General features: G+C 42.6%; 1 protein-coding gene across 5 annotated transcripts in view; it reads right to left on the reverse strand.

Annotated features, from left to right (window-relative positions):
- Positions 1-15,269, reverse strand: part of LOC119486268 (septin-7-like) — a 61,401-nt gene that overhangs the window by 14,260 nt on the left and 31,872 nt on the right. For 3 of the 5 annotated variants that reach the window (XM_037766269.1, XM_037766268.1, XM_037766270.1), the window contains exons 4-9: positions 12,106-12,206; positions 11,881-12,015; positions 4,943-5,060; positions 4,112-4,204; positions 2,646-2,742; positions 488-499 (exon numbers count right to left, since the gene is read on the reverse strand). In XM_037766269.1, coding sequence (XP_037622197.1) covers positions 488-499; positions 2,646-2,742; positions 4,112-4,204; positions 4,943-5,060; positions 11,881-12,015; positions 12,106-12,206 — 556 coding nt within the window. The remainder of the gene's footprint in view (positions 1-487; positions 500-2,645; positions 2,743-4,111; positions 4,205-4,942; positions 5,061-11,880; positions 12,016-12,105; positions 12,207-15,269) is intronic. The other 2 variants (XM_037766273.1, XM_037766272.1) reach the window with 1 other exon arrangement.

Consider the following 15,269-nt stretch of genomic DNA (forward strand, 5'->3'; position numbering starts at 1 on the left):
CAGCTACATTGAGTTACTCATATTTCATCTTCAGAATATCTAAATGATACACTATATTAATAATTGGCACTTCTTATGTAAGCTGGCTGCAGAGGCTCATTCAGCGCGGTGTATGATGAAGTGTCAGCAAAGAGCAATGGGGCCCACATTCGACTGAGAACACATGAATGATTTTGGTGTCTATGTTTATGTTGCATTTCGACATATAATATGTTCCCAATTAAAAATGTCAATCTATGTTCTTCTTTGTTTTCAAATGTTTCCAAAATATGGTGTATCTCAGCAATCAGACAAGTATTCAGCCCAAGTCTGATTAGAGCATTGGTTTGACCATCAGCCTATAATGATGAGACAGCACAGCAACAGAAAAGTGGAGGGAAAGGAGGGATGGAGAGTTTGGGGTGGGGGAGCCACTCTGAGGAAGAGGAGGAGGAGGAGTAGGGGAGAAAAATGAGGCTGAACTAAAGTGAAAGATGGTTTGGTTTACCAAAAATGCCCTCTGTCAGTCATGGAAAAGAATAGACAAAGAAAAAAGAGAGAAAAGAAAGAATGAAAAAGTGAATGACTGATAAACGGTCAACCACAGAGCAACAAAGGTAAATTACTTTTTAAAAAGATATATACAGTATATCATCTTTCAGAGGAAACAAATGAAAACCAACACACCAGGAAGAGCAACAGCAGTTCATCGTGGCTAGTGGTGACACTGGTTGGGTCAGTCAATGCTTGCTGCCATACTGAAAGAACATATCCCATAATACACTATGGCTCTATTTTTTTTCCAGAATCCCTATCAGGGTCAATACCAACACTACCGACAGGACTGTGTGCACGTGAGTGTGTTTGTGTTGAGGGGAAGGCGGGTGGGTGTATAAGGTGACAATGTATTAACTGCCTGCCAGGTAACTTCAAACTTGTCAAAATGTTATCTGATGATATCTTTAGGAACATGTTGCGCTCATTTAATCCCAAATCCAAGATAAGAAAAAGTAGTAAAACCCTGTAATTAAATGAGGAGGTTCTTTTCTTGACCTTGGGAACACGTATGGAGTCAAAAGTTCTATACGCAAAATCCACTTAGTGAGCTATTCCAGAAGCTTTGGGACAATGTTTAAAGGTCAGTTCCTCATGTCCACCACTGCTAAACCTCCGTTCATGCATACAGACTAGGGATGTCACGATACCAGAAATCTAGTAATCAATACCAATACCAGTGAATTTCCACGATTCTCGATACCAAATTCGATACCATGTAATGTGCACATGTGTCTATATATATATCCTCAGATTGCAAGCAGTAGTTTAAATTCGCTGACATGGTGACATTTCACTGGGTATAGGCTACCAGAGGTTGGACCAAGTCATTGTTTTGCAAGTCACAAGTAAGTCTCAAGTCTGTGCACTCAAGACCCAACTCAGGTCTCGAGTCCTAAACAAGCCATACGCGCTCTTCACCAAATGTAACGTCATTTTAACAGCAGAGTAACTGGATCCAACTGGTGCTCAGTAACGTAACGTTAGTTCTTCATGGTTTTCTCTTGAAACTTTACTGCATGCTGTTGGATTGGTTCAAACAAAGTAGATCTGGGGAGTTAAGTGTAAGATAATCAAATGCAAGACCCAATAACATTCACCGGAAATAAAGAGTCCAGAGGTCAATAAAAAAAAGAAAAAACACCACTTTTCAGAGATTTATACCGTCACCTTTTTAGAAATTTGGCATCGACTTGGTACCGAAGTATTGGTTCTTGTGACATCCCTAATACAGACTCAAAAACACGTGGATGATGACGCAACGGGAACGGAACAACTTTACTAATGTGAAAGCTGAGTGACGGGGGACTGGGGCAGGGGGGCAATCGTACTTCGGCATGGTACGAATCAACGAATAGGCCCATAAAAGGCTTTCAGCAGCACGACATGGGAAAGCTTAAAAACACTTCAATTCTATGCAACCATAGCAACAGCGCTAAGTATTTGTTAAAATGTACAAAACTGTACTGCTCTACTATTGTCTGAATATTCATTTACACACTTGCATACGATTCAACAACGAAAATGAGCCCTAGCTGAGACTTGCTGAAAGCCGGCTCGGCATTGATTGTTCAACTTAAAAATCCAACAATAATAAAATAAAATAAATCATACTAAAATCTATTTCAAGACTAATCCTATAAAGCTCCAGCAGGTGTATTACAATCATGTGCTATGTGGCAGTAAAACACTAACTTTCTACTTTAACAGGTTGCATTTGTTCATCAACTTATTTCCAGTCAAGAATACATTTTGACAAGCTGTTGTATTACCTGGTAGTTAATACATTCATACAGGCTATGTCCCACACTGAGGAGTACCATGCTTTGCTCATCATGATAAAGATAATACTGTGACTGCTGGATACTCCCAAACACATCAACCTCCAAACGCCAACATGCGTTAGCTTCTCTCACGTCTGCCATCGTCTGACCGAGGCACAATGACATACTGTGTATCAAATCAACTGACAAAAAATACAAACATGCTCAATCATTGCCCCTTGTGAACTTTCAAAGTGTGCACACTACTTTTCTGGTTCATTTTCTTAGTTTGGCCACAAAATGGAAGCCGTGTCCTTCTTTTCTGGTCGTGGACCTGAGTGAACCTACCTTCCGCCACGCCCCACGGGTACTGCCGGCCTCTGACCTTCTTGCCGTTCACCTCGATTACCACGTTGCTTCCGACCACGGCCAGTGGCATCTTCTCCTGGTGTGGAGAGAGAAACAACTTTTTTGTTTTACTGCGAACGAACTGCTGCATCCAGCTTATTCTTGGATGGCGCATTGCTAACAGCTGTTGGATAGACTTCTTCGTTCTTCAATGTTTGTTTGGTAACTTCCTTTGGCAAAAGATTGTACCGGACGTCACAGTTTCATTTGGGTTAATTGCGTGAATCTTTGGGTTTGGATAATAATAATAAACATGTCTGCTGACAAGTCTATTTGTATTTTTACATTCAATCTCCCGTCTAGTTCAAGTGTAATGGACTGACAGCATTTGTTACGGTGAGAGATTTGGCTTAGACTCAGATTTATGGCTTTGTCATGCCAAAAAGTGGAACAGCAAAATGTATCCATGTGTCCTCACGAAATAGTTGGTGCTAGATGCTTGGTAATTTAAGGACTACTTGCAAGGCTAGCTAATTAATTACTGTGGCTGGCAAGTTAATCGCTAACACACTAGCAAGCCAGGAACATGCTAGCACTAGTCGGTCACAATTAGCAATTTGTTGCCAGGGTTGTACATCACTTTCTTTCAATAAACAGTCATTGATGTGGGAAAAAAAGCTCTCAGAGCTAGCAGGATTGTTAACTGTAAGTTAGCAAGATAGTTTGCTTGGTTGCTAATGAAAAAATTAATTCCCGCAATTTGTTCAGAAGGCGTAGTGTTGCTTTTTGTGGAGTAGTTTATACTCCTTTAGAGCCGGGTTTAAAAACTGGATGGGGGGCGGCTGGTTAGCTCAGTCAGTAGAGCGAGCGCCCATGTATCGCCAAGGCTCAGTCCTAGCAGCGGTGGACCCGGGTTTGAATCTGGCCTGTGGTCCTTTCCGCATGTCATTTCTCTCTCTCCCCCTTTCCAACACTCTATCCACTGTCCTATCAATAAAATACTTAAAAATCACCCCAAAAAATAACTTTAAAAAAAAAACAAAAACTGGATGGTGCAATGTAGCTTATAAGCTACAATAGCGACTCTCTGTTCCCTAAAAGGTCAGTTCTGTCAAGACAGCTTGCTCGTGGTCAATGGCGCAATTCACCAAAGTTGAATTCAACATGTAGCTGGATTTCAGAATTTCAATTGAAATGAACTGATTACTGACTAAACGGTGCCATCTCACTGTTTTAAATGCTACTGTGATTGGGCCTCTAATCACGTAAACGTCACTGATGGCCGACATCAACATGATGCGGGTGTAGTATCATGCTTGCTCTTGCTAGAGGCAGCCGGTTACTGGGGCAGAGCAACATGGACAACAATCACTGGTGAAAGTTCTTCAATGAGATCGTCTATAAAGCTGACGATCAGTTCCTTAAATCAAGTTTTACATTACTAACAAGACCGGGCGGTGCATTACCTTAATCTTTCGGATGAGCTTGTTGTCCTCGTCGTCCTCCGTGTCTGGGAATTCATATATTTTGATTTTGTGCTCCTGTATCTCTTTCATGATCTGACGAAGGGAGAAAGTAATCAGAATAAAGGAAACAAGGAAACACACCACATACAATCAAAAATGATTTTAATTTCTCCTTCATGTCTACAATCCTTAATCTTATTTGCTTGTTTTTCTGGGAGTTAGATCGATACCACGTTCATGTGAGGTGATTAGCTTAGCTTAGCTTAGCATAAAGGATGGAGGAAGAATGAAACAGCCTGGTTCTGTCTAAAGTTAAAAAACATGACTACCAACAACTGGAAAGCTCACTAATAAACATGTTGTGTCACGTTTGTTTAATCTGTACACAAACAGACACATTAGAGGGAGTTATGAACTGGAGTGTTTTACTCTGATGAACAACCGCTCATCCCATCCTTACAGTATTTCCAGGCAGCGGCTATGCTGGTTGCCTGGCAACCTCGAGGTGACGACAAGAACCTGGGAAGTCACTGCACTCAGCTGTTGCTTGCTACCTTGAGGATTTTTGGAATTGGAGAGAGCCAGGCTAGCTATTTTCACCTGCTTCCAGTCTTTATGCTTAGCTAGAATATTTGCCTCCTAGCTCTAGCTCTATATTTGACACACAGAAATAAGGGCGGTATCGATCTTCTCATCTAACTCTCAGAAAGCTAATAAGCGTACTTCCCATAATGTTCACTATTACTTGACATGTTTATGTTGCTTGCAGTAAGTTAATATGATAAAAAATGATTTTATATGTTCCAAAGTGACACACACACGCACAAATACCTGTTTTTTAAAAAGCTGGCACTCCTCTGGGGTCAGAGTGTCGGCTTTTGCAATAAGAGGGATGACGTTGACTTTGTCGTGGAGTCTCTTCATGAACTCGATGTCCAGCGGCTTCAGGCTGAAGGATAGACAGAAAGAAAACTGTAAGAACAACAAAAAGCGACCAGAGGTCCAGTCATTTGCTATCCAGCTGAACAACACCTGGCCAGTACACTACACTGTTTTACAATTGTTTGCACTTGCCCATTTTTCCATTGATAATTTAATCTTTGCTTATAAATGTGAATTACGAGCAGTCTGTTCTTAGGCAAGCGCAGAGAGTATTGTCTGACCCATCTCACATCCTCCACTCTGGGTAGGAGCTATTACCATCTGGCAGACGATACAGAGTCTCTCAATGCAAACTGAACTGTTTTAAGAACTCGTTTGTGCCCACCTCCATCAAAATGTTAAATAATGTTTCTTGAGACTGTAGGGTTATGCAATAGCATCGTGGTGTTTTTATCTTTGTCTCTTATTTATGCTGTTTTTATGCAGCTCTTGTGCAATATGGGTAATGTGCAATATATGTTGTTGGCGGTTTACATTGTTTGTGTTTCTCTGTTTAAATGTGGAATGTTTTTATTTATTGATGCTGCTGTGGAGGCAGCTGATGGTGTGCAGCACTTGAGTCCAAGACAAATTTCCCCACAGGAGACAAAGTGTATCGCATCGTATCGTATCGCATCGAATAGATTTACAGTATTTGTGTGTTAGCAACAGGTAACTGTTTTGCAGGTCCTGGGTGTACCCCGTCTCTCTGCCAGTGAGAGAGGCTGGTTAATCTCGGCACTCCTCATCTCTGAACAGGATCCACTCATAGAAAAATTGATGGATGAAAACTTGAAATGGGTTTGTGGTTGATTTCAATGAAACAACGGAATGATACATGGATCAGCAGTAGGGATGCACAGATACCGATACCAGTATCGGGTCCAATAGTGTGCTCATGTACTCATACTCTCAAAACGGCTCCAACACAACGGCACCGTTATCACTTTACGACAACTTGACGTTAACCTCTCATCAGCATCTGTCGGGTCCTATTGCACACGCTCACGCTCCACCGCCCCGACGGTGCGGGCGAGACGAGACTTTCATTACACCACAGGGTTTTGCTTGCAACCTCTGACTCACGCGTGCGTTAGACTCCTTGGTCCTTGTTTCAAGACGGGTCGGGTGGGTTGCAGACATCAGACCCTCGCCGCCTTGTACGTGGGCTAAGCCCCGCCCTGGGGGCACGACGCGGTTGGGGCGGACTGTCCTCAGTGCGCCCCAACCGCGTCAACCCGGTCGACAGTCGCACCGGGAGCATGGGGCCCCGTCCCTCACTGGCGGGCGCAGCGAGCACTTTGTCCACGGCCTCGGGAAGCACCCTCGCCCCGAGCCTTTCAAACCGACCTAGAGCCGGTCGCGGCGCACCGCCTCGTATGCAAGACTCCACAGCCTGCCGGGTGTCGCTCAAACCCTCCAGCTGGCTGTTAACGAGGGTCTTCTGGCACAGAGAGGTACTCGTATCGGTACTCGGTATCGGCGAGTACCCAAATGTAAGTACTTGTACTCGTACTGAAAGAAAGTGGTATTGGTGCATCCCTAATCAGCAACCATGTCAGGCAGGGTGACACATCCTGTGAATGAGGAATTCATTTATGAGAATTAATCTAAAGAAAATGCCACAGTGGGCTTCATCAATGCATGACTTTTCAAAGTAAAAGCAGTTCAGTGGGTCACCAGCAGAGGGCCAACCAAGTCCATTACATTTAGCCCACAGCAAATACACAATGAAGACAGCTGAGACTTTTTTGTCTCATGTGTTCTTCTTCTGTGGTAACAACTAATGGTTTTGTCTTGCTAGGCTGATGAGGGATTGTCTTTGTAATCCTCCCATAGGCTCACCATCTCTGTCTCAATGACAAGCGGGACTCATACTCAGTAGCGTGGCCAGAAACAAGAGTGCTCTGGTGGGCGTGAGGTCGGTGGGCCGTGTGTGTGGAAAATGAGCGTGTTCTGCATAATGGGAGAAAATTATGCAACAATATAACTGTACATTGTTGAATACTTGTATCCAGTTGTGCCCATATCAAAGCAATCATTTTCATTTATGTACATTCAAGTGAAGCATGCTGTGTCCCGACATAGTTCTGTAAATGTGTGTGTGTCTGTGGGTAGAGGGGATGTTTAGGTACTCAGGAATGCAGAAATACAGGACAACAGAACAGCTGTTCAGTGGTTCACTAGTTCACAGAGGGACACGGAGACAGAGTGCATGTATGAACTAGTTGGAAAGAATGGGGTCAGGTTGGTGTACAGTCCAGCATTAGAGGAGTCCTGGAGTGAAAGATAAAACAGGAGTCAGAGTGTCTGTCTTAAAGACTGCAGGGGATACCGACTGTCAAGGCACTCAAAAGGTCACTCCTTTCAGAGTTAAACCATAAATTGTCTCTACACGCTGACAGTGATGTATACAACTAGCAGCACTCACTGCTGGTTGGACTCGCTTTTGGAACTTTTTCCTTCCTTCTCCTTGTGGTATCTTGGTATATAAAATATCAGAGACAGGCAGAGCTTGGAAACATGAGCATGCAGTTTACTTCGAACGCAGGATTTATGGGTTTTCAAATTTTACAGCCACGTCAGTGACTTTTGGAAGCAGCAGTATGCAACTAGCAAAAATTCCTGTAGAGTGACAGCAAAAGCACAACTACCTGATATATTTACCCAAAGAAGTGAACAATTGCCCTGACATTTACCGTCAGGGCATCAATAGTTAGCTTGAAGAATGTATATCAACAATCCTAGAGTACAAGAGTGGGGCATGCCACGGCCATTTATTGTCATTTATAGAGCTGTCAAATACAGAGAAGCGTAGTTAACTAAATTCAAACTATCATGCACTCACTAAACTTACATCGCTGTGCAAAGCTGCGCAGAAACCATAAACTGTACATAAGAAGTGGACGTAGTCACCGTGACGTCTGGTTGGTTTGTGGACTAGTCTAGTTTGGCATTTTGGCCGTCGCCATCTTGTTTTTTTTGCAACCAGAAATGACCCGAGTGGGTGGAGCAAAGTAGGGATGTGACGGTGATGACATTTTCCCTCCGGTTAATAAACTTGTGACAACATCGGTGTTGCCGATTACACCGGACATTTAACAAGAAAAGATGACGGTCAAGATGACACTGTTGGGCCGCAGGTTTCCACCCGCCGCTGCTCCACTGCGCACACCGGCTGTGACCGCTCCGTCCTCCGCATGCCGATTGCCTCATTAATGTTATGGTTCCCTTTACAGCATCGGGTTTAAATCTGAAATATTGCCAAATAAGCACTTTTGCTTTTCGCTTCGACACCAAATCTTCCGCCATCGTCTCGTCTGTCAACTCTCTCTCGTCCCGTGTGTGTGAAATAAGACTCCTGCTACTCTGAGCTGAGACTCCGTACGGATCAGACGCATTCACTTTCAGTTTGTACACTACACTACTATTTATTGATAACACGGGGCTGATACATGAAAATTAACTAAATGGGTTTTATTTCTGTAAAGAAAAACAAAACGACAGTGGGGGCGGGGCGGTGGGTACGTAATGTAATCAAGCCTGATGTTTGCCTTACACATAAAAGAATGATCCCTGTCACTTCCACACAGTGAGGCATACAGCTTATTAATTAAACACTAGTAACGGATCGGTACTCGGCCCAGGTGTCACTATCGGGACTGAAAAAGTCAAATCGGTGCTTCTTGGTCAACCGAACTAAACTCTTTGGACTCCGCTCAAGCTCCGCTCTAATGGACTAGCCGCTATGCAACTTGGTGACACGTTACGGAAGAAAAGGCAGAACTCCCTTTGGTGTGGACTTTGGGCTTTGTAACTTTGCAGACCATTTACTTGCATAAAAACTATACTAAAAAAAACACACTAAAGGAACGGGTAAAAGCACAAAAGCATTATAGGTCCTCTTTAAAAATAACTATATAGAAATAGCCAATCTTCTTGCTGATGGTCTTGTTTGCTAGTGTAGGTCATATAGAGGCATTGGCATTAAATTGAGACTGTTTCATAACCAGTTAAAAGGTCCTCACAGTAACTTTAATAGCAAGCAACACATTCACACACTTTCTGGCTGATGCTATTAAAGAATGTAATTTTAGACACCTTGCATATGACTCATCTCCGCAGATTTAGAAACAATCCAGGGATGATTTAAATCTCCGTGGATCAAAGTTAGTCATCGTTAAACCCGAGTGGAAGGATGGATTTTGGGTTCCCACATTTTTACCCAGGCTGGTGCTGCTGCAGCTATACTGACAAACAGGGAATGTTCTAGATGCCAAGTGAACACACACACACACACACACACACACACACACACACACACACACACACACACACTGCAAGATGAGAGAAGACAGAGTGTGTTTGTCTGTGATGAGAGGCCTGCCTCTGTGAGCTGCTCCGAAGCCTCCGCTCTGATTGGGTGATTCAGGGATGGAGAGCAGAACTCTACTGAGCATGAGCAGAACTGGGTTATATAACCTTTGTGGGTCACAAACACTGGCTGGCAGCCTCCTCATCCATGGCACAGACACACAGACACTCACATACTCACACATACCAGTTTGCTTCAGCCTCAGAGCTCGCACAGCTGGCAGAGGACAGGAAGCTAGAAAGGTAGACTCGGGGGTCTCTGAGCCAAAGAGAGGTCATAGAGTCTGCAGGTTTTCATCTCATTTTAACAGCGCATCAATTGATTTCACTGACTGGCACAGCACCGTCATTTGGACCAGTACAGAGGAATGTGGGTTAATAACACCTCTGAATACAAATAGACATCTCGACCAGAACAAAACCATCCTCCCCCACATGCCGACTGCTGCTTCTAAAATGCTGGCTTCAAAATATTTGACTTCACCTGGTTAGAACTATGATACTGAATGAAGTTATAGCCTATAGAAACTAGGTCGAATATTGCATTGATATTATGTTTTGTGATAATGTATTGATTCTCAAAAACACTTTTAACTAGTAGTTTACATGCAAGTATTAACTCAGTCAATACTTTATTTCATTAGCAAAGATATGCGCTCACTCATAGTAGTGCTACGATGTTGGATGATACAGGGACTGTTAGAAATGCAAATGCTGATCGCACTGTGAAAAAGTAAACATTTTGGCGGTGTGTTCTTCAGACTATGACACTTTTCCTAAAATTAAATATAAAAAAAATATCGCAATACATCGCCTTGCTAACAGTATCGCAATATATTGAATCACAACCACTGTATCGTGATTCATATCGTATCGTCATATTCTTGCCAATACACAGCCCTAATAGAAACTTAAATCTGCAATAATATTTTATTTTTAACAATGGATCAAATGACTATTTTTAATGTGAAAGGGGTCGCTTGTAGTGACAGACCCGCAGAGAAATACCACTGACTCTGTAGTTAACCTCAGTGTTTTAGCGTCTCTCAGATTCTCTGATTTTTTACTGCCCATATAGAACTACTCTCACTGCTTTTATCCGTATAGTTTCCAGCAGCAGCTATTTTCAACAAATAAGCTCTAACAAACCCTCTGTACACTACCAGCACCAAATGGTAAGCAGACGAAGTTAGCAAGTAACTGGTGAACATAGCATGAGGCATTTAGCAGGAGTTGGTGGAGACCAAAACGGAGCTAAAAGCAGAGTGAATATTGGACCTACATTCATTAGGTGGCCAGAAACACAACTATAAATGAATGCTAATGTTGCTCTGTTTCTGCTGGATGCGTAAATGTGTTTTTTTATTTTATTTTCAGGGACAATGCACATTAATTCACATAACTCATGTGCCAATGTTTGGCAAAAGTTAGCGATAAAAACAACAATAAAACACAACACCTAAAATTTGAACAGCAAAACATGAAGCAGCTGAACAGGATAGAGTAAGACAAGCATCATGTAAATAAACAAAATCCATTCAAGAGTTAGCATGGCTAAAAAATCCCCCCTCAAACACTTATAATAACTTATGAGTTAATACTTGGGCTGTCAAAGTTAATGCGCTTGCTCACAACTTGCAATTTTTAGGTTGTAGCGGGCTCAATTTTATAGCTAGAGTGAAGATACTGGTATCAAATGAAACCATAAAACCTTCAGGAATCCATTGGTACCAACCATGTCATACTAGCTTGTAAGGAAGGAGGCTAAATGACACTCCAAACTAACGCTAAATTTTTGCAAGGAAAAACTGGCATGGCCATTTTAAAAGGGGTCCCTTGACCTCTGACCTTAAGATATAAAGATTTAAGCAGGTCATAGTCTAGTCAGCACACTGACACACTGACAGCTGCTGTTGCCTGTTGGGCTGCAGTTTGCCATGTTATGATTTGAGCATATTTTTTATGATAAATGGAGTTTGTCCAGGTTAATGCAGGTTTAAAGATCCATTAAATGGACACTTGAACTTCCAAAAAAACTGAGCATCTTCAGTGACCTCACACTGCACTAGTGGTTGTACAAGGTCCGAAATTAGCCCTCGCCACCCGCCAAATGCGGGTAAATTGTTGGCAGTGGCGGATAAAAACGTCAGGCCATCCGCCACTTTGGCAGACAGGGAAAACGCTGGGGATGTGAATAGAGAATCGGTTCCTAGTTGTCCGATTCCTTGGCATCTCATGCCTCCGTGTGTATCGATTCCTTTTATTGATGCTTTTTTGACAGTTACGCATGCACAATGACGTAACGCCATACGCACGCTGTCATCATGTTTCAGTTTGTTTGGGACCGGAGCGATGGCTGACAGCCTCAGTGTCTCGTTTAGAGCATTTTATCTCATTATTGCCTTATTTTGTCTCACCTTACTTCACGTTACATCTACCTCATCTTATTACACCTTCGTCTCATGCAGACCTACCCGTGTCCAGAGGGCGCTATGAAGTACAGGCAGCAGTGGACTCTGTTGTCTGGCATGGATCTGCGGTTCACTCTCGACTCTGCATTCAGGAAGTCCTCGCACTTACTGTCAATGTAGTTGATGACTGGCTGCCAGCTGGAAGATGGAGGAAAGAGGGAGGACATTAGATAACAACAAAGAACATATGATCATCTGGTATTTTTGGGAAATGCCAGCGCTCCTCACCAGTTGCTGTTATCCACTGCATCTCCAAAACCTGGAGTATCGACAATGGTGAGTGTCAGTTGGACACCTCCTTCCTTTACCAGCACTTTGGACTGCTCCACCTGAAACACACAAAGTTGTTGCAGTGTTCTCATCATCTTTCTGCATTTATGTGGATTCAACACACCCACACACATTGGCCTGCATATTTAATGATGTGACACTATCCTCTTCCACTCAGGACACTGATGATACATCATGGCGCTGTAAGTGCACCCACACAGCCTGCTGGGAGATTCAGAGATACCAATATCTGCTGCTGTGTGTGTGTGTGTGTGTGTGTGAGAGAGAGAGGAAACTCTACTCCTCTCCTTCCTCTGAGCAGCTCATATTTGGAGCAGTGATGGTGTTTAGGTATGGGATGGATGATTACGACTTCCTCACTATACAGGCCACTGATTCTATGCAGAACTCCAAACTCTTAAATGGAACTGCTCCTGGAACTGACATGAGGTGGCCAAGCTGAACTTCTTAAAGAGCAGCTTTAAATCTGTTGCATTTCTGACCATATTCAGCTGTTCTGTAGTGTCCTCAATAGCAAGGGGCGTAGGTATAACAATAACCGTACAGAACATCTGATAAGTTGTATAATTAACCCAAAATAGTGAACGTAGTAACTGCAGGAAGTTTTATGTAAAGATTTGTGATTTGTGTAATTTTGAGCAGATTATTTGCATCAGCGATGTGTTTTCCTGTTATCTTTAGGAACTTTTAATACAATTCTGTCTACATTATGTGTTTTATTTTTTTATTTTTAACAATCATACATACTTAATAGGCTTCTTTCTGCAGGACGAAACTGTTCAGCTCTGCTGCATTTGCGTAAAGGGGAACTCCACCAATTATACCCATCAAAGTCTGTTTAATACAAATATTATATTTAGCTCCAGAGGGAGCTGCACCAGATCTGATAAATTGCCTCAAGTGATGTCACTTGAGTCAGTATTGGTTGGGGCTGAAGTCTACAGGTTTGAAGGAATTGACCTCACCAGCCTGCTCCTCATCTATTCTTGAGGCTAGCGTCTTGAGACTACGTTAGCTGATACTAACATAACACACCGGAATCTCTCTGATGAACAGTTTGCAGTTGATATGCATTGTGGGGAATGTAGTTGCCAGGTTTTGACAAAAAAGAAGAACGCATGTAATTCAAAAAGACAATATTTCTGGTTCTGCTGCATTGTGCAAAAAAATAACTGTCGATCACGACTCCACCAATGTTACTGGAGTGCGATGTTGTATTGGTGGAGTAGTCTTTTCAGCCTCGCTAATTTGAAAGTCTGTGACCCAGCAGCCATGTTGAGATCTGTTGAGGAAATACCAAGCACTGCCCACCAGCCGGAGCACAGCCAATAGGAACGCTCTCTCTCTCTGAAATGACCTGTGATTGGTCAAAGTCTCCCGTCACTAGACTAGATTTTCTAAAGCCTGAAAACAGAGCCATGAGGAGGTGCAGATGTCTAACTTTCTCTCAGAACACTTGAATTACAATATGCTGAAAGGTTATTATGGAATCTTTTGCCCAATGATGGCAAAAACTTGTTGCCTACTGCAGCTTTAATGAGGCACACAGTGCTACAGTAATTCAAGATCCAACATATTGTTGTAAAGAAAATAGCCGTTTGATTGATTTGTGTGTGGCTTCACTGCAAAAACAGCAAAAAGCCGACAAACAAAACCATTCCATCTCCCACTTCAGTCACATTGATTCACGTTCGGTCCCACAGATCCATCATTTCCTGCAGCTCGTCCGCCGTTCCCTTCACTTCGCCACATACTTTCACAAGGCCATCTAGTTATTTTAGGATCACCCCTTTAACTCAAACTACAGTCCTCTCGCTCTAACACAAACATTCTTCAGCTTCCATAAACCTTCAGAATAATCTGTCTGACTTTACAGCTGAGCATATATATATCCCGCACCGCAGTCATTTGACATATCTGAGCTTCATTGTGCATCCAGCGTGTGTGTTCAAAATGTGTGTTTGTACTGTAAGTGTTTGTGCATGACATGTCGGCCATCTCAAAACCAAATCTGCTATTTCCACCGTTTCCGCGAAGAAAAACAGATTGGGAGAAAACCTCAAAAATGCCGTCAGTCTCAACACCATCATTTAAAAAGAAATCGGATCTTGGGGGAAAGTGGGTGAGCGACAAAGCATGAGAGATTGTTCTGGAATATAAATACTCTGACCCCGTCTCTCCCCCTCAGCCTCAGACCACAGCACCCGTGGCAAACACACTAACTGCAGGGCTGTACGGTAGCTTTTTTTTGCACATAGCACTGGAGCTACAGTGGCTGAAAGTTTTTGTAGCAAACGGCACAAAACTGTAGCACGAGTATAAAAGTATCAAGTAAGTCCACTCTATTTTCAGACTATTCAAGTTCTGTTAGGGGGGGGCATACGAAAATACAGTTTAAGAGGTATTTTCCATGACCTTTTAAAGGAATATAGTACAGAATAAATGCAGACATTGTTTTAAATATAGGCCTTAGTATTTATTACCTCTTGGCCTTGAAGGAGTTGGTCTGTCTGTCTGTCTGTCTGTCTGTCTGTCTGTCTGTCTGTCTGTCTGTTAGCAGGATTACTCCAAAAGTTTGCGATGGATTTGAATGACATTTTTTGGAGGGGTGGAGTGCAGCACAATGAACAATCCATACGATTTTTGTGGCGATCTGGATCATGATCCGGATTCAGGAATATTGTTAAGGATTCCTATCAGCCATAACATTAAAACCACAGGTTATAACACATGCGCAGAATAACTGATGACGTGTTGAATGATGTTACTTGGGTGAAACAACTATTTAAACTTTTAAATCCATTCATCTAAAACATCTCACTAATGTAGCTATGGATTTTCAGCTGAATTTTCTCACTCCCCAACCTACACAGATGCACTTCTGGAGAGCCGAGAGGCAAATTGAATAGCTGGCTTCCAGGAGGAGGCAGTTGTGTGTGTGTGCTGTGAATGTGTGGGTTATGCTTGCTTGTGTTAATGTGCAAACACGGCAGTGTACAGTGGAAGCGGGAGCCAAATCCTGCTGCAAAGTGATTTGACAAATGTGTTTTAAAGTGTGTGTGAGCAATTTTCACGATTTATTAAACAAATTATTAATCAAC

The sequence above is a fragment of the Sebastes umbrosus genome, chromosome 4 (assembly GCF_015220745.1).
Source record: "Sebastes umbrosus isolate fSebUmb1 chromosome 4, fSebUmb1.pri, whole genome shotgun sequence".
Lineage (NCBI taxonomy): Eukaryota > Metazoa > Chordata > Actinopteri > Perciformes > Sebastidae > Sebastes > Sebastes umbrosus.